The sequence below is a fragment of the Nannospalax galili genome, unplaced genomic scaffold (genome assembly GCF_000622305.1).
Source record: "Nannospalax galili isolate Female #2095 unplaced genomic scaffold, S.galili_v1.0 scaffold1956, whole genome shotgun sequence".
Classification (NCBI taxonomy): Eukaryota; Metazoa; Chordata; class Mammalia; order Rodentia; family Spalacidae; genus Nannospalax; species Nannospalax galili.
Genome location: NW_008337307.1, coordinates 127,017 through 145,092, shown reverse-complemented (window position 1 = coordinate 145,092; position 18,076 = coordinate 127,017). Strand labels below are relative to the sequence as shown.

At 39.7% G+C, this 18,076-nt stretch overlaps 1 protein-coding gene across 2 annotated transcripts; it reads left to right on the top strand.

The window, feature by feature from the left end:
• Nucleotides 1–3,950: 3,950 nt before the first annotated feature.
• Nucleotides 3,951–14,821, top strand: Ms4a6a (membrane spanning 4-domains A6A). Of its 2 annotated transcripts, none has more exons than XM_017797979.2 (7): nt 3,951–4,088; nt 5,523–5,682; nt 6,986–7,120; nt 9,403–9,459; nt 11,301–11,507; nt 13,262–13,363; nt 14,339–14,821. In XM_017797979.2, the coding sequence occupies exons 2-7, from the start codon at nt 5,539–5,541 to the stop codon at nt 14,432–14,434; spliced, it is 741 nt and encodes a 246-aa protein (XP_017653468.1). In that variant the 5' UTR covers nt 3,951–4,088; nt 5,523–5,538; the 3' UTR covers nt 14,435–14,821. The 2 variants fall into 2 exon arrangements, with proteins under 2 accessions (XP_017653468.1, XP_008830705.1); XM_008832483.3 differs by having other exon boundaries at nt 3,954–4,088; nt 5,523–5,685.
• The last annotated feature ends 3,255 nt before the right edge of the window (nt 14,822–18,076 follow it).

The following is an 18,076-nucleotide window of genomic DNA, read 5'->3' as shown; positions in this document are numbered from 1 at the left end:
AAGCCACTAGGGGAAAAATTATAACATGCTGAATCCAAAGGAAGCAGCTTTAACTGGAAAATTACACCAATTTTCTGACAAAATTAACTGGCAAATGCATTCCAAGGTGTTTTGAAGAGTCCTATAATCTCTATCTCTGCTGATCATCAAAAGCCTTTCTCTGCACAAAACTAATTGTCATATTTCATAATAACCATACCGATTATCAGGAAAACATGATTCAACCAAAGGAACAAAATATGTCTAGCATAAACAATCCTGGGGAAACAAAAATCTGTAAGTGATGTGTCCTTTGCATTATTCACAAGAGCTATGAGGCAGAAGTAACCCAGGTACAGAAAATGATACTAGAATCAGTTTTTTAAAAACCCTGGGCTTGGTGATATGGCTTAGTGCGTAAAGGCGCCTGCTGAGAAGCCTAACAGCATTTCAGTCTTCACAGTTCACATGTAAGAAGAAGAGAACCGACTCCCTAAGTTGTCTGCTTACCTACACATATGTGCCATGGACTGCCGCACCCACACACATGCACACACATACATTCACACACACGTATGCTCCCAGAGACACACAAGAAATTGAATAAATGTAATTAAGAAAAAGAAATCTTGTCACACGCTACAGTAAAAATAAAGTTGAGGGTATGGTACTACGTGAATTGAGCCAGGCACATACACATATAAACACACATATACACACATATAGACATACATACATATGCATACATACATATTAACACTCATACATATACACATATACACATACACACATACATAAACACACATACACATGCACACATACAGATCCATATACATACATACACACATGCACATACATACACACATGCACACATAAACACACATTCACATGCATATACATACACACATGTCCAGATATATACACATATGCACACATATACACACATATATCCATGCACACATGTACTTACACACATAGTCATACACATACACATATTGCATGAATCATATGAAACATTACACAAAGTCCTAGAAATCTCCAGAAAGAGAAAGTAGCGTGACAGTTTGAAGGACAGGTCCTGAGGACACAGGCAGTTGGTCAGTGGGTTCAGTTTTTGTTTTACAGGATGAAAAAGCTCTGGAGATCTACCCCACAATGAGACTGTAATTAGTGCCACTGAACTGTGTGCTTGCAATGGCTAACAAGGTGAATTGTATGCACTTCAAGCATAATTAAAAATTTTTAAATTAAAAATAATACATTAATTTGATTTTGAAAAATGCCAATTCTTGCACATTTACGGTAGCACAGAGGTCACCATTTTTCTGAGAAAATGCTTGTGCTCCTAGATCAGAGTTCTGAAGATGGGGGTGAGGGCAATTTCTTTTGTTCATTGGTAGCCATTTGGCTATACGGGTGACACTGGCTGTCGCACTAGTGTGAAGGTTACCTCCCCCAGGAACACACACAGATACTCTACAGTACACCAGAAAGTCTCTACAGAAAGTATTTATCTGCCCAAAGTGCAATCAGAAATTACTTTTGAGAAGTCCTCCTCTAGAGGACAATCAGTTATTGCTGAATCTGTGTTTTGCCTCCAGGTTACGGTGATGGACTGCAGACTCTGGAAACAATGGAGAATATAAAACCTCTTCAGAGGGGGGAATGTTGGAGGGGAGGGAGCAGGCATGGATTTGATCAAAACACCTTATATGTATGTATGAAATTCTCAATAAATTTTTTGTAAAATAAAAAAGTTTTCCAGAAGCATCATGAATGATACCGTGGATGGATAGAAAAACTGAGAATTTTTCCAACCATATCAGTTGTTATACATGTAAGTGATCAATAAATGGATAAAAACTGAAAAAAAAACTAAGCTGAGGTTAGAGAGAGGAGTATCTTGTTCAAAATTCTCTCCACAAATATGAGAGAGAGAGAGAGAGAGAGAGGGATTGGCAGAGAGAATACATGGGTGGATGGAGTAGAGATGGGATAATAGAATACATATACATACACCACTGTCAGGTTACTACATTGATATGACTCTGTACTAAGCACCTTACGTGTGTTATCTTGCATAATCTTTTAAATTTTTCTAAAAGGCTTAAAAATTATAAGAGCACAGAGAGTGCATGAGACTGCAGAGGGAATCTTGGGCCACCAGATTTAGCTAGTTTATTAGCAAAGTCTCCTGGAGTCAAAGTTGATGTGGTGGTCCCATAGGGCCAGGCTTCTTCTTTGTCATGAGAAGAAATGCACCCCACTAACTCCCTGGATTCTGGGACAGTGATAGGGTTACAGAGTATGATGAGAAGGGGACAGCGACAGCAGGCATCTTGGGAATGTAGAAAGGGCACCAGGAGATCAGAACCCCTTTCCACAGATTCCCGAAGAAGTTCATTCCCTCCGTCTTCCTTAGGAGTTTTGAACGGACTTGATCTCTGAGCTACTCTGGGATGATGAAATTCCATTTCTTAACTCCTGCTTTCAGCAAAAGAGTTCATGTGTGAAGAACAGAAGCACCATCAACTGACACGACAGTGACAGCTCATGCACTGGGTCCTGGTTCCTTCTGGCAGACTCCAAAGAAAGGAGGAAGGAAGCATCCAGAGTGGATCTGTGTAGTGGCGACAGCTGGCTCTTGTTCCCCTGCACACTTACATAAAACTCAGCTTCCAAAGAATGACAACCCAAGGGCCTGACAGGCCACAGGGACATCTGCCTTCATGAAATTATCCCAACTGGCAATTCTTTGACATCAAGACAGTCAGATCATGTTGAACCTTCCCAGGTCATGTTGGTCCTCATCCTGATTCCTAAGTTTTCTAGAATCATCCAGTCTTTCCTCAGAGCATCTTCACTGTTGGAGAAAAGGTCTATAGGTTATGGGAAGGAAACAAGAAGGGCTCGAGAGTAAACAGCAATTAGTCAATGAGGGCTTAAAAGCTGTTTGCAGCCTGTCCAGAGGCTGAGCCACTGACCGAAGAAAAAATAAGTATAAATAACAAAGTAACAAAATATTTTAATGTTTCATTATTAATATTATGAATAGTAATATTATATATTGTTGAATGTTCTTTGAAAGCCATAAGGTTATCATTTCTATGAGAGTTTGTTATGTACTATGAAATGTTCTATTTATTAATATTCCTAGAAATATTATTAAAAATTGTGGCATCTTACAGTATGTTCCTTAGAAGTAAGACAATAGGACTCCTATGCCAAAATTTGTCTCTCAAGGTTCAGGGATCATTGCAGAAGTGGGGACAGAAAGATTATAAGAGCCAGAGGAAACAAACAGCTGGTCAATTACTCATATGAACTCAGAGCAATGGTGACAGCTTCCCCATGTCCCAAGTAAGCTCAAGCAATATAAAATTCTAGCATAGATGCGGGGAAGTGGATAAGAAGCCCAAATCATACCTGAAGAACTATTGGCAATCAGTGGCTGCTTAGAGGGAGTGAGTCAGTCTCATTTAAGGGTGACACTCTTGGTCGGTTTGCCAGGCTCTTGTGGATGAACTCACAGTGAAGGGCAATTGGGGCACCAACCTGATTCTATAGGCCTTATATATTAGCATGCAGAAACTTTGGTGAAGGGTAGTAAGGGGAGAGCAGGTAGGGGAGGGGATCTAAATATGGTCAAATTTCATTTGCTTATGGAATTTGCAAAAATTCAATTTAAAAATGAAAAACAGAAAACAAGCCTTTCAAAATCATTTTCTCTCATCTTCATAACAATTTTCAAAGGTTGATTCTGTTCTCTGCTTAACACATAGAAAAATGAGGCTCAAGGATGTAGACTTGTGTATTACATGGTGCTGGTGGGTACACAGCCCATGACCTTGCACTCTGCCAGCACTGGTTATACCAGGGGGTTCTCTCAAGTTATTGGAGTTTATGAAGAAGGAAGTACAGGAACATTTCACACATCCACAGCCTGAAAGTATCACATCCTGTGCAGCAGTAAACACTGGAATAAGAAGGGCTGGTGACTCAGCAGACTACAAAGGAACTGAGGATCAGACTCTGATAGCCCAGAGTTAAAAGCTCTTAGGAGTTCTTGAGAACTCTGCTGGGACAAACAGGAAGGTCCAAGGGCTCAGGTAAGCAATGCTGAAAAGACTTTTTTCTATTCAACCCTCTTTCTGTGACTGTATTACCAGAAAAACTGACTGAAGGTCATGAACGTGGTCTAGACACTGGAGCATCTCAGAACCATAGTGGGCAAAGGGAAGGAGCATCTGGCTTAATGATGCCCCTGGTATTTCTAGCTGCACAATATTGTGGGTCACTAACCTCAGGTTATACATCTGATAGGAACAGAGCTCTTATCCTTCCCAAGGCTCCCATGGGCTGAGAATGGTGCCGAGAAAAGAGCCCAGCTGAGTTCACCAACTAATTCCACAGGCAACTTGGTCCTTAGATAAATAAGAGGACGGTCCTAGCCTTGACCTCAGGTTCTGACACAATGACTTCTCATATCACTGCATATACCTACTCTTCCAGGCTGAATAAACTCAGACACAGGTTGCCATCATCAGGTGGGAAAGTGGGGGGAAAAAAAAAAACAAGAGCTGGAGAATTCTGCAAGTGCTCCAGACTCAGGACTATCTGGGGCCCAGAACCCAAACTGTGTGTGAATTACTAATATTGAAAACTATTTATCTAGCACTGAGTTCATGTCATTATACGATGCACGCATTCTTTCCATACATTAACAAAGCTTTTAATTCTGATTTTCCTTTCTGGTTATGATTTTGCTAATCATCAAGCATATGGGATTGTTGTAATGATTAGAAGCACTTCAGGATAATGTCTACAAAAATGTCATAAAATATGTAGGGTTAGTGTGGAAAATGTTGCTTAGACAAAAAGTAAACAAGTGCTAGTTTGTAGTTAAGTAGACTGAATAATATTTAACCCAAACTGATAAAGACTGAAGGTTGAATCCCAATCATAGCTCATGACCGTGGAGAAACCTTGATGGTGAAATTCATCAGTAAAGGGCAGTGAACTTGAACAGGGAAGCATTAAGGAAAAGGAAATAGCTGCATTTCTCAGTTTTCTCTATTTGTGTGTACATGCATGCATGCACACATGTACATACGTCAAAGCATGCACGTGAAAGTCAGAGAATTTGTGGAAGTTGGTTCTTTCCTTTCCCTCCATGTGGATCCAGGAGGTCAAACTCAGGGCTTTCAGACTTGGCTGCCAGGGCTTTTACCTGCTCAACCTTCTCATCAACCCTGTTTTTCAAATTTTATGTGAATATTTGGCTGTAGATACTGCAGCCTGTGGAGATTTAAGCTGTCCCTTCCTTCCTCTGATGTGGTTATCTAAAATCATCAGATTGTGTCAAACATGAAAAATATACCCCTGAATCCAAGGGTATGTGGTTTTTCATTTCTCTGTCCCTCCAATTTCACACCCAGAAAGGCAGGTTAAAACTGCACTAAGGTGCAAATAATCATCTACAGATTTGAAAGTCAAGCTGGAAACAAAGCTTTTTAAACAGTTGAATTGATTGTTTCTTCCAGCCTTGCAAGTCCCATCATGATATCACAAGTAATGACCAACGAGGCTGTTACAGTGATTACATCAAATGGAACCAACTTTCCCCAAACAAGCAAACCTCAACCTACCCACCAGAGTCCAGATAGCCTGAAGAAATCTCTAAAGGCGGAGATCAAAGTGATGGTGGTAATCCAACTCAGAACATTCTGGGGGTAGATGTAGGGCAGAGAGAGAGGAGACATTGTGTCTTTGGACTAGAGAGCCACTCTATGTGTGGGTTTTGCCAGTGATACTACAGACCAGTTGCAGACCAGCGAAAGCTCCTTGCATAGCTGCTTCTATCTTCCCCAGGGCTTTCCACAAAATGAGAATTTTTCCCTTTATTCTGAACATGAGTAATTGAAGTTTTGTTGATTTATTGGTTTTTGTTTCAATTTTGAAAAGTATTTCCTAATATTTCCTTTCTGAAAATAATGGTAAAGAATTACTATGTGAGCAGTCACACACACACACACACACACACACATACATACATACATACAATATATAATAAACACACTATGTACTCACCAACTGAATGTTCAGTAAACTTTACTGATTTTCCCAAGGAAATCTTTGCTCTCGTTGCAAATGACAGGGAAAGGTCTCTCCCTTTTCCTCTTTACTCACTCTCTTTAAGGAACAGAGATGTTATATACGTTTTGTCTGTCTCTCTCTTCTCATTCAGGACTTTCTTAAGAAACTCAGTTGGGTCAAGGGAGGACATAAGAAAGGATGTATTTAGAACCTGGAAGAACATTTGAGCTGTGGCTTTCAGCGTTGTCTTTGCATTGACATCATCTGTGGGGAACCTGTGTGCAACTAGGTTTCACTTGATGTGACTGATAGGTTTGTCTTAGACATATAGTCATATGGGTTCTTGTGAGGGTGATGCCACAAAACATTTAGGAAACTGCTCAATCAATGCCAATAGAGTTGTGAGAGCCTGAGATGAGGTAGATGTCAGGAAGGCAAATTTTCCCTCTTAAAATAGATTGTTGGGATTGCAAAATAGAAATCTGGACTGAAGAGGCTGTGGAGCTAGGAAAGAGTCTTGTTTTGTGTTGTATTCAGTGTGCTCTGAGAGATGTGGGGAGGAGTTTCAGTACCCCAGGACTCAAAAGAGTGGGAGAGTTTTCAGATATCTCTGGTTCCCACATGCACTAATCATGGGCTCACAGAGCTCATCACTTGCCAGGAGCAGGGAGCAGTGGTCAGGACTGTGCCAGGGTTTGAGAGGCAGAAATGCCTAATGGGGGCCCGAGGCTCTGGCAGAACTGCACCCTTGCCTGGATGCCCTTTCCTGCCTCTCTCCTCAGAGCTTTCACAGTGTATGTGCACTGGGACATCGCAGAAGGTGATAGACATGCAGAAGCACCATGGGAGAGGTGGGAAGGCTCCATCCTTTGTTGCTGTTTTTAATCTTCAACTTCTCTTCTTCCAACAGACGATCCAGATCTTCTGTGGTGTGATGGTGCTGAGTCTGGGGATCATTCTGGCATCTGTTCCCACCTCCCCACATTTTACTCCAGTCTTTTCCCTCCTGGTAAAATCTGGCTACCCGTTTGTAGGAGCCTTGTGTGTAAGTACAGTGCGGTTTAAGGGAAGATAGGGAGAACAGGAAAGGTCTACACTGTACAGTCCTCATCTGTCCTCTGGCTACCTTTCTGTCTTCTGGAGCAATAGGTCAATGCTAGAACTTGTTCTCCTGTGTAAACAGCAAGATGCTGCGGGAGCATTTTCGTCCCTAGGATTTGACTTTGTGGGAGGCTCCCAGGGTGGTGTGAGCAGCTGTCTTTGCTTCAGTGGTGAACTGGAAATTCCTCTGAGACAGCTGCATGTCTGGGCCAAGAGGAGTGAAGTCCTTTCCACAGAGGCCAGTTCTGTTGACTGATGAGGATGAGTCCCACTCACAATGAAGTTTGGGGTTCTTTTGTTGTTGTTGCTGCTTGTTTTGTTTTTCCCACTGTGGCTTCCCACCTGCTTTTGCATCTCAGTGACTATTTTTGTTTTTGCTGCACTTGTTGCTTTGATGTATCCAGAGCTCCACCTTTTCCTTATCCTTGTTTTCTTCTTCAGTTAACCCAGGTTAACATTTTATTTTCAGCATTTTTTCACAAATGTCCTGGTCCCTAAGCACTGCATTCCCCAGGCTATCATCTCCCACGACTCCTCTAGATTTCCTCATCTAAACCTTCCCAGACTTTCCTCATTCTTGATGACTTTGATAATCTCTAGCCAAGATTTTTGGGAAATATTCCTAAATCTTTGGTCCATCCGGTATTTTCTTAATCTAACACTGAAGGCAGGGTAATGATTAGGTAAAGATGAGAGAAATTACATGCCATCTGTCAGGTCACACAAAAATGCTTGTCAACACCATGTCCCTGTCGAGTGAACACTGATTGTGGTTTTCCAGGTTCCGTGCTTTAACACTACTTTTCTTTCCTTCTACACTGTGGTCCTTACATGTCACTAAGCATAGCCCACAGGGGATGGGGTCCTTAATTCCTTTCGGTCTTAAGAACGTTTATTTAAAGCTGGTGTTATAACTGAGCAGAAGAGCATTTGAGTAGCTTGCACAAGGCTCTCGATTCAATCTTCAGAGTCACAGAGTAAAACACCATTATTTAAGTGTATGAGAAGGCTACTTAATTCTGCAGAACTGAAACCACAGATTTTCTTGTAATTTTTAATACATTTACGTTTTTTTCTGCTACTTAGTTTCCTTACATCTAAGGAATGAGGAAAAAACAATTTGATTTTCTTCTTAAAATATTTTATTTATTATTTTTATTTTATGTGTATCAGTCTATCACCTGCATGCATGTAAAAACACCCATTTCGTGCAATGCTTGCAGAGGTCAGAAGAGGGCATTGGATCCCCTGGAATTAGAGCTATGGATGGTTGTTAGCTACCATGTGGGTGCTGGGAATCGAACCCAGTGCTTTTAACCACTGAGCTGTCTCTCCAGTCCTATATGATTTTCTGAGCAGTGTTAAAGGTCTCCTGCCAACAGCCTCCCCTTCCTCTTGTTCTTGCTTTTCTTAGTCTCTGGACCCCTCAACCAAGTCCTGTTTCTGTTCTTCTGTGACAGTTAATATTCCAACGTCTTTTCTTTAAAGACTAGTACAAATCACTTTCAAAGACATTTTTAATATATTATTTTTGAGAGCTTCATACATCAGTATTTAGTATTTGCATCATTTCCCTAAAGTTTCAAAGCGTTACAAAATTATTAATGAGAAAGATACACTTCCAAGCCCATTTTGAGAGACAACATTATCCTGATACCAAAGCTTTTACACAAAGATATTATAATCAAAAGAAATTACAGACCAAATTCCTGAGAACGTAGGTACAAAACTCTTCACCAAAATACTCGAACACTGAATTTGACAGCACATGAGAAAGAGAATTCAACATGGACAGGGGGGATTTATTCAAGAATGTAAATATGATTTCATACAAATCAGTAAAGAGCATAGACCCCTATGAATGAAAGTTGGGGGGAATCCAAATGATTACTCCTTGTTCTTTTTCTTTTGGAACCATGAGCTCATGTTCTTTCCAAAGACATCTAACTCCCAAATTTTCCTTTCTCATTAAAAAATACTTTTTTGTTACCAATTAAGTTATTCATTAATTTTATGGTGTAGATTCCTGTTCACATCTGTCTTTTCTCATGTTTTCTAGACATTAAATGGGTAAAGGGATATATGTATCTACATATATCTTAAATCACTGGTCAGGTGTTACCAGGACTTTTCCAATTTGAGTTTCTCATAAATATCATATAGTAACATTGTAGCCATTCTGTACATAGAAACTGACCTGAAAACATTTTTATCTTGCCTGAGCAGTTTGTCATCTCTGGGATTCTATCAGTCATCACAGAACAAAATACGATTAAGCCTTTGGTGAGTACGAGAGCTATATCCTACAATAATTGGGATGTAATGTAGAGAGAACTCGTCAGGGCCAGGCTATCTGCAATCAAGCCCTAGAACAGCTATTTATTAAATTTAGGAATGGATTCTGGCTTATCTGTAAACTTGTGCAATGTGTATTCTTCCTACCTATTGTGGTGCCCAAAATCAAAGTCTACATGATACCCAAGACCAGTACCCAGGAATCAATGAAACAATTCTGCTTTCTTATAGGTAACAGACTGTGATTGTTCATCTTAATCCACAACTTGACTGAATTTGAAGAACACCTAGATTAGTAAAGCAAACCTCTGGGTTCGTTGTGTGTTTAGATGATGGTGCCATCCCACAGATGAGGACATAGAAGGAGTAAAATGCAGGGAGAGAGAAATCCACTTAGCATAGGCTCTGTCTATCTGTCTATCTATCTATCTATCTATCTATCTATCTATCTATCTATCATCTATCTATCTATCATCTATCATCTATCATCTATCTATCTATCATCTATCTATCATCTATCTATCATCTATCTATCTACCTATCTACCTATCTATCTATCTATCTATCTATCTATCTATCTATCTATAATCTCTGTCTTTCTCTCTCATTTGCCCTGAGGTGAATTGTTCTCTGCCATCTCCACAAGGATGAGATGAAATCTCTGAACCTGTGAGTCAAAATATATAATTTAAGTTGCTCACATGAGATGTTTTGTCAAAATAACAAAGTCTACCACAAACTTTCATTTTCCTTTCCAGTAGTGAAGCCAATTGACTTATAAAAATACATGTCTGTTATGAGTTTGGTATATAATCTCACCTACTAAATAAAATACTTTAAAAAACCAGACAGAATTCTGCTCATAAGAGGAATACTTGAGGACAGTGAGAGTCCAGGGAACTCTGGCACCGTGGCACCAAATTCCTGACATTCATCTAGTCCCAACCTGTTTCTTTCTGCCTCACACTGTTTCCCACAGATTATACCATCCACTCTCTGTACTATGTGGAGGTCTCTGCTTACCACCTTCAATCCCTGGCCCTTGATATGGCCAGTCATATAGTTGTGCAGACTCCAGGGTCTCTCTGGCCCTGAGAACCATGTCCTCACATTCATCTTTGGTTGCGTGTGCTTTTCAGAGAGTTAGTGTGCTGGGAGGAGCTGACTGCATCACCTGATGCTCCTGTGTGGCTGATGCCTCCATAGGGGTCTCCAAGCATAAGTCAGTTTTACATTACTGCAACAGACCCTGGGATGAATCAACTTATAAAGAAGAAAGGTTTATTTGGGCTCACATTTTAGATGTTTTGGTGCATGGTTTTATGGATCTGTTCTCTTGAACCACTATAAAGGAAGTAGCACACTGGGAAACAAAGGCATGACCTTGGATCAGGCTGGACTTCCTAAAGGTTCTACCAACACACACTATTATCTACCTGGGGGCTATCTAATGCTTGGCCTTTGGGAGGGCATGTAACAACTAGACTATGGCACCCAGATTGTTGGTGAACAGGCAAACGTTGGTGTCTGCATCTCCACCTTTGCCTACAATCTCTAGAGATTTTTTTCAGGCTTACATCATGGGGATCCACTTTCTTTCATGGATGAAAATATTAGGAAGGGAATATTTTATTCCCCATCTCTAAGGTGCTGTCTGGAATGGAATTCTATTCATTTATTCAATCATAATTTGCTATCTGCATTCATATGTTTGTAGATATTAACAGGCATAAACAGACTATTCAATTTTTATCCCCTTAAAGAAGAAAATAGTAGAAGTTGCTGAAACATCATGAAAGGAATTATAAGATGTGTGTTGCTCATTTCAGGTTCACAGCAGCCTGGCCATGAGCATTCTGAGTGTTCCTTTTGCCCTCGTGGGCATCGTTATTCTGTCTATCAACATGGCTGCTTTGGATCCAGCCTTGCAGCAGTGCGAGCTGAGCGTAGAATCTAAACCAACCCTAGATTACAGCTATTTCCATCACCCTGAGCCACCTAGCAGGAGCTGCCATACTGCCAATGCTGCCCTGATGGTAAGAGTTTCTAAATGGAATGCTCCAACTTTTAAAGATTTGGGGAAGCTGTGACTTCTTCTTATTCCTTTGTTTGAAACTTTCTATTCATTTCTGCTTGTGTGTTAAACTAAGGCCAGAGTCATGAAAAATATGGTCACAATATTGAAATGCTACCCAAAGGTGTTAGATAGGTTGGCAAGGAGTTGAGGGAAGATTACCAAATAAGGTAGATGATAGAACTATAAAGATCATTGTTATCAGAGTTTCTTAAGAATTAAGAAACAACATCAGTTTTTAGAGGCATAAATTATGAGGTTGTCAAGCCAAGAGAGCTTTGGTCCATAGAGGAGTATTAAAAAAGACAAATGTACCAGAAAGAACCAGATAATCAGGAAATGCCAACAAGGAAACGTGGTACATGTGTGTGGTTGTGGGCGTGAGCTGGTATGAGCAATGACCACTGAGAAATAGAGTGTGGGAATATGGGGATGGAAACCCAGGCTTTTAGTTCCAGTGATCACATTAATGAGCAGCACTGGTCACATGTGAAGGCAAGCTCACTGATGCCTTATTACAATATAAAGAAATAGGATTTATTTCATGAAAAGAAAAGAAATAAGAGGAAATGTAGACCAGTAACTGACAGTGACATAAGGAGACTCCATCTTATTGGAAGAATATCCATTGTCCTATTACCATAAAAGTGAGATCAGTAAAAGATAGAGCTGGAAGATGGCCAGAGAAAAAGTCTGGCCAACCTATTGACTTAACTCCTAATGCTGAGCCCTGGTGCTCCTGTCTTAGTTAGGAAACCACAATAAGCAAAAGCATGTGTAAATAAGGTTGATGGTAACTGCAACAAATTAACATGTGGTATAGCAAAGCCTAATCTAGGAAATATTCTGTACAAGTGAGGGAGAAATTGTACACTGGATGTGGTGTGAATGCATGGTAGGGTAGTTTTACCTTGTAAGTTAGCTTCTGAGTTGAGAGTATTTGTGGGGACAAATGTCTAGGTGATGTAAACAAGTTCTATCTCCCCTTTACTTCTTTGCAAATAAGCTAGGGACTTGTGAAATGACATTATCTTCCTTTCTTTAATCAAATGGCTTCCATGAGAGACTCCTGAGGACAGAAATGGCAGGCCCTATGCTAATGACATTGGGCTGATGTAGACCCTTCTTTGAGTGTTTTTAGATGTTAGAAATTGTAGAAACTTGATTGTTTTTCTACATCTTGTGGCCATAAAAATAGGCCAAAGAAATGCATTAGGTGAAAAATGGTCTATCAATACAAAATTTTACAAAGAGCTCGCACAGTCCAAACCTCACTCAACCAGGAGAAAGAACTGGCATTATAGGCATGTGAGAATTGAGCAGACAGAAGGTGGAGAGCTGAGACTTGTCCAGGCTCACTCAGAGCAGCACTGGAAAGGCTGGGGTGGAGCTATGGACTCTGGCCTGGCATTTATTATCCACTCTGCTCCCTCACTGAGTAAATGCTGCCACCTGAGTCCCCTGCATCAGAGGGCTGAGAGACAGTGGTATAAAATGGCTTGTTGATTTAGTTTCTCTTCATCTTCCTCTCCAGGAAGAAGCAGGGGCACTGATTTAAGCCAGATTCTGTTTGGGAGGATTAGTTTTCCTTCCTGATGCTGTCCCTGCTGCACTGTCTGATGGTAGAGATGATTACATCTCTATAAGAACCTCCCACCCAGGCATAAAGGCTTCAGCTGACTCAGTCACCACCAATCTCTTCTCTCCTGAATTCAGGGATCCATGTCTGTGATGCTGATCTGCAGTGTGCTGGAGCTCAGCCTGGCTGTGCTCACTGCTGTGTTGTGGTGGAAGCAGGCCCACTCTGACTTCCCTGGGGTGAGTGTTGAAAGTTATCCTGAACCTTGCCTCATGTTACCCTGGGATGATTGACCTCTGTCACCAAGAATAAGAGAGGGAATACTCAGTCACTATGAGATGAACAGCAGATGGTTTTGACAGTGAGGGACAACAGGAGATGCTGGAGGAAGAAGACAGTTGAGTGGCTGGTGAGGACTGAATGCACATGAAACAGTGGAACTGGAGAAATCACCTGGCTTTCCTCCCATTTTGCAAACCCTGAGGCTCTGGGAAGTTAAATGTCTCTCTTTACGTTATGCTGTGAGCTTGCCTAAGCTCAGGACACTGGACCCTTGTTGCCTCACTTTTAAACAGGCATATTTTCTCCTTATAGCAATTAGTCTCTTTAGTAGTCTTGACCTGGTAAAGGCTATTTACACAATTGAATGTATTCAGTCAACAGCTTAGGCTCTGCTTTTCCTGCCTTGTGATCTTAAAATTCCTTCTTGAATCAAAAGACATTGAAGAAAGAAAGAAATATTGTTGAATCACATGACATTTGACACTACCTTACCACGTCTAGTAATTCATGGCTTCACTTAAAGACTTTGTTTTAAACCAAAATTTTACTCATATATTGTAGAATAAATAATGAAGGATGAACATCAAATATTTTGAGAACAATGATGTAGTATATTCATCCTGAAATAGGTATGAATTTTATGTAAAAGTTTGAATACATTTGTATTTTTATTTTAACTTACTTTTTTATTTTTTAGAAGAAGCTACAGCTTTAAACAGCATTGACATATTCAATAACAATTTTCTGAGCTAAGATGCATTTTTTTCAAAATTGGCTGTAAAATTTTAGGTTCACAGTTGAATTAATACAGTTATACAATATTGAGCTCAGTATAAATCCTGTTTTATATCTATAGATATAAATGTATTAAATAAATGTATCCAGTTAAACCTGATTGAAATCTGAAACTTAACATATTTTCTTTTTCCCAGAATGTGATTTTCCTGTCTCAGAACTCAAAGAATAAATCTGACATTTCTACAGAGTCACTCTGTAACCCTGCATATGAGCAGCTATTAACGTCTTAATAAAAGTGGAAAATATACAGCAGAAAGTGGGCCTTTAAGACAATGTAGAAAATCCATCCATCACAAGGCAGTGACTCTTAAATTTCCTAAATGCAGGTTGTTTATAAAGTGAATATTAAAAAGGTGTTGAGCAGGTATGTTCGGTGGCATTCTCTTGATCTGCATGACCTTGACTTCAGCCAAGACTCATATCTGCAAATTCTCACTTCTCGGGGAGGCCATCGAGTCCCCAGTACTTCTCAGAAAACTGGTGGAATATTTCAGGGGATCATGGTAGAGCAAACAACATTTCCTTATCCCCTGCAATGGGTAGCAGGAGTGACCCGATGAGTTCCTGTGTCCCGAATCTCCACAGGTGATGTGGACTTGGACCCTATCTGTCTTACTAGCTTTAATACCCCACTGTCTTCAATAGACAGGTCAATGGGACAAAGGATGAACAGAGAGACATCTGAATTAAGTGACATGCTACATGAAATGGACCTAACAGATATATACAGAATAGTCTACCTAATGACCAAGGAATACACTTTCTACTCAGCAGCTCATGCAAGTAACTCTAAAATTGACCACATTCTGGGGCACAAAATAAGTCTCAACAAATACAAAAAAAAATTGAAATAATTCCTTCTATCAGGCCACAGCGCAATAAAGCTTATAATCAACAGCAAACAAAGTTCAGCAGCTCATGCAAGTAACTCTAAAATTGACCACATTCTGGGGCACAAAACAAGTCTCAACAAATACAAAAAAAAAAATTGAAATAATTCCTTCTATCAGGCCACAGCACAATAAAGCTTATAATCAACAGCAAACATCCTGGAACAAAATGAAGATGAGAACACAACACAAGAAAACCTCTGGGACACACTAAAAGCAGTCCTAAGAGGGAAGTTTATAGCTCTTAGCGCCTACATTAAGAAATCAGAAAGAGCACATGTAAACGACTTGACAATACAACTCAAGACTCTGGAAAGGCAAGAACAAACCAACCCCAGGCCTAGTAGACAGGAAGGAATAATAAAACTCAGAGCGGCAATTAATGAAATAGAAACAAAGAAAACAATACAAAAAAAAATCAATGGCTATAAGAGCTGGTTCTTTGAAAGGTTAAACAAGATAAACAGACCCTTAGCTCAGTTAACCAAAAGAAAGAAAGAACAAATACAAATCAACAAAATCAAAGACGAAAGGGGAAACATCACAACAGACACCAAAAAATATCAAACCATTGTAAGGAAATGCTTTAAAAATCTATAATCTCTTTAATTTGCCTAAAAGAAATAGATGGATTTCTAAAATCATGGCCACCACCAAAGTTAAAGCAAGAGGCAATCAACAGCTTAAACAAACCCATAACAAATAAGGAAATTGAAAGGGTAATAAAAAGCCTCCTGACTACAAAAAACCCAGGCCCAAATGGAGTCGTAGCAGAATTCTACCAGACAGTCAAACAAAATCTACAACTAATACTGCTTAAATTATTCAAAAATATAGAAACAGAAGAATTCCCAAACTCCTTCTATGAAGCCAGTATCACTCTGATTTGTTTTTAGTATATATTTTTATTGAATTTTTTTGCAGTTCATATAATATCTCCTAATCATATTAAGACCTGCTCCCCTATCTGAACTCTCCAATAGTCTTACCCCCACTAGACCTCATGTACTCTGTCATATATGTAAAGGTCTGTTGAGTGAAGTCTGTGTCCCCAGGTGTCTCTTGGTGTGAGTTCCTCCACTGGAGCCTGATCCCTCCTCCGAAGAAGACTAACTCACCAAGCAATGGAGATGGCATGGGCAGGACCTGTGGAAACTCAAACCAAACAAAAACCCAAAACAGAACTGAGGAAATGGGTTGGGAGCCCCAACCTTAGCTGAGGAACTATTGGTGGCTGATCACTGCTAGGTGATTGCTTATTTTATTTGTAACTTTATTTCACTTTTAGGTACAGGGCATGTGATCGGTGATGGATATATCAAGTTGAATTTCCTTTATTTCCTATGAAGTATTCAATTTTGGTTGCACAAAACAATTAACAAGAATATTTCACTATTATTAACAGAATCAGCTGATCATTTTCATGATTTTACTATTTTAAAAAGTACATATTTTTTGTTTTACCTTGTTGCTAACAAACACACATGCACACATATTCATTCTCTCTCTCATACATGTACCCTTTCTCCTATTTTTTATGTTGTGAATTCTATCTGCAAAGCTGGAGAAAATTATATGAAGATAAAAACATAGATCACACTAAATCTGAGTGAATATTCAGTTTAGCAGCATGGTTTGGATACCAGATAGGATATTTGACCTGGAATCACCAAAGCTAATATGATAATACTTTTTGGCTTAGAGTCAGTTATAGTCAAATACAAGAGGTGGAGAGGTGGAGATAACAGTAAAATTATTATTGTATTGTACAGGGCATTTATTTAATATTAGGCAATAATAAAACATATGTAATTCTTCCTAAACAAATGAAGGGGAGGAGACACACACACACACAGAGGGAGAGGGAGAGGGAGAGGGAGAGGGAGAGAGAGACAGAGAGAGAGAGAGAGAGAGAGAGAGAGAGAGAGAGAGAGAGAGGAGATGACACATTGCCCATTTTCAATCAAGTGGTACTATCTTCCTGTCCCAAGGAAAGAAGGAATACTACCTAGAAACCGCAGTTGGTTTTGGCATCCAGCTTATTTCTCACTGTTGACACCAGGTTTTTCAAACCTGGCATGGATGAGGAAATATCATTAACTCTAAAGAAACTAAAGACTTAAAGGGCTATAACATACAACATTATGTAGACAGTTTATATACAATAAAAAAAGAGACAAAAAATTGTAGGAAAGTATAAGTTATGAAAAGTCACTCAAGAATAATTAATTATTTGAAAGAATTACAAATATGAATGGTTGTACAACAAGTGAAGGAATGGAAATAATATCCACAGACCTAAGGAAGTGAAACTCAGGCCCAGAGAGCTTCACTAGTCAACTAATTTCAACATTTAAAGAAAATTGTAACCATTTGCAAAAGAGGTGCAGGGTATGTGGCAGTATTATCTGTGAGGTTGATACCCTGATATCAAAGACAGAAACACTAGAAGGAAAGAAAGATGGAAGGATTTGCTCCTGGTGCATTTTACACTCAAAGCATAAATGTTTCTCAGACAAGCTTTTTGCCTATCTTCAAGTTTCTTCTTTCTGCAAGAAACCTCTGACTTTCTCTCTCCCAAAAATCATCAATCGCCAATACTTCTTCAGTGTTGGGTGGCACTTCATGACCCTCTCCCCCATCAATGCTCAGATTTTATCTGGCTTGATCTTGTACAGGTCTTGGGAATGCAGTCACAACCACTATGAGTCTGAAAAACATTGATTGGCTGCAGTCACTGGGGGAGGGAAGGGGGTGGGTTTAATCAAAATACATTATATGTAGGTATGAAATTCTCATACAATAAAATTTTTAAAAAAGAAATCCCAGCCGGGCATGGTGGGACACACCTTTAATCCCAGCACTCTGGAGTTAGAAGCAAGTGGATCTTTGTGAGTTCGAGGCCAGCCTGGTCTACATAGCGAGTGCCAGGACAGCTGGGGCTACAGCAAGACCCTGTCTCAAAAAGACAAAAAGAAAGAA

Excerpts from the sequence above, each read along its gene's own strand:
- Ms4a6a (XM_008832483.3), top strand. The coding sequence starts at position 5,539 with ATGATATCACAAGTAATGACCAACGAGGCTGTTACAGTGATTACATCA. Across the intron at positions 7,121-9,402 it reads CGTTTGTAGGAGCCTTGTGT|TTTGTCATCTCTGGGATTCT; the intron begins GTAAGTACAGTG and ends TTGCCTGAGCAG. Across the intron at positions 11,508-13,261 it reads CTGCCAATGCTGCCCTGATG|GGATCCATGTCTGTGATGCT; the intron begins GTAAGAGTTTCT and ends TCCTGAATTCAG.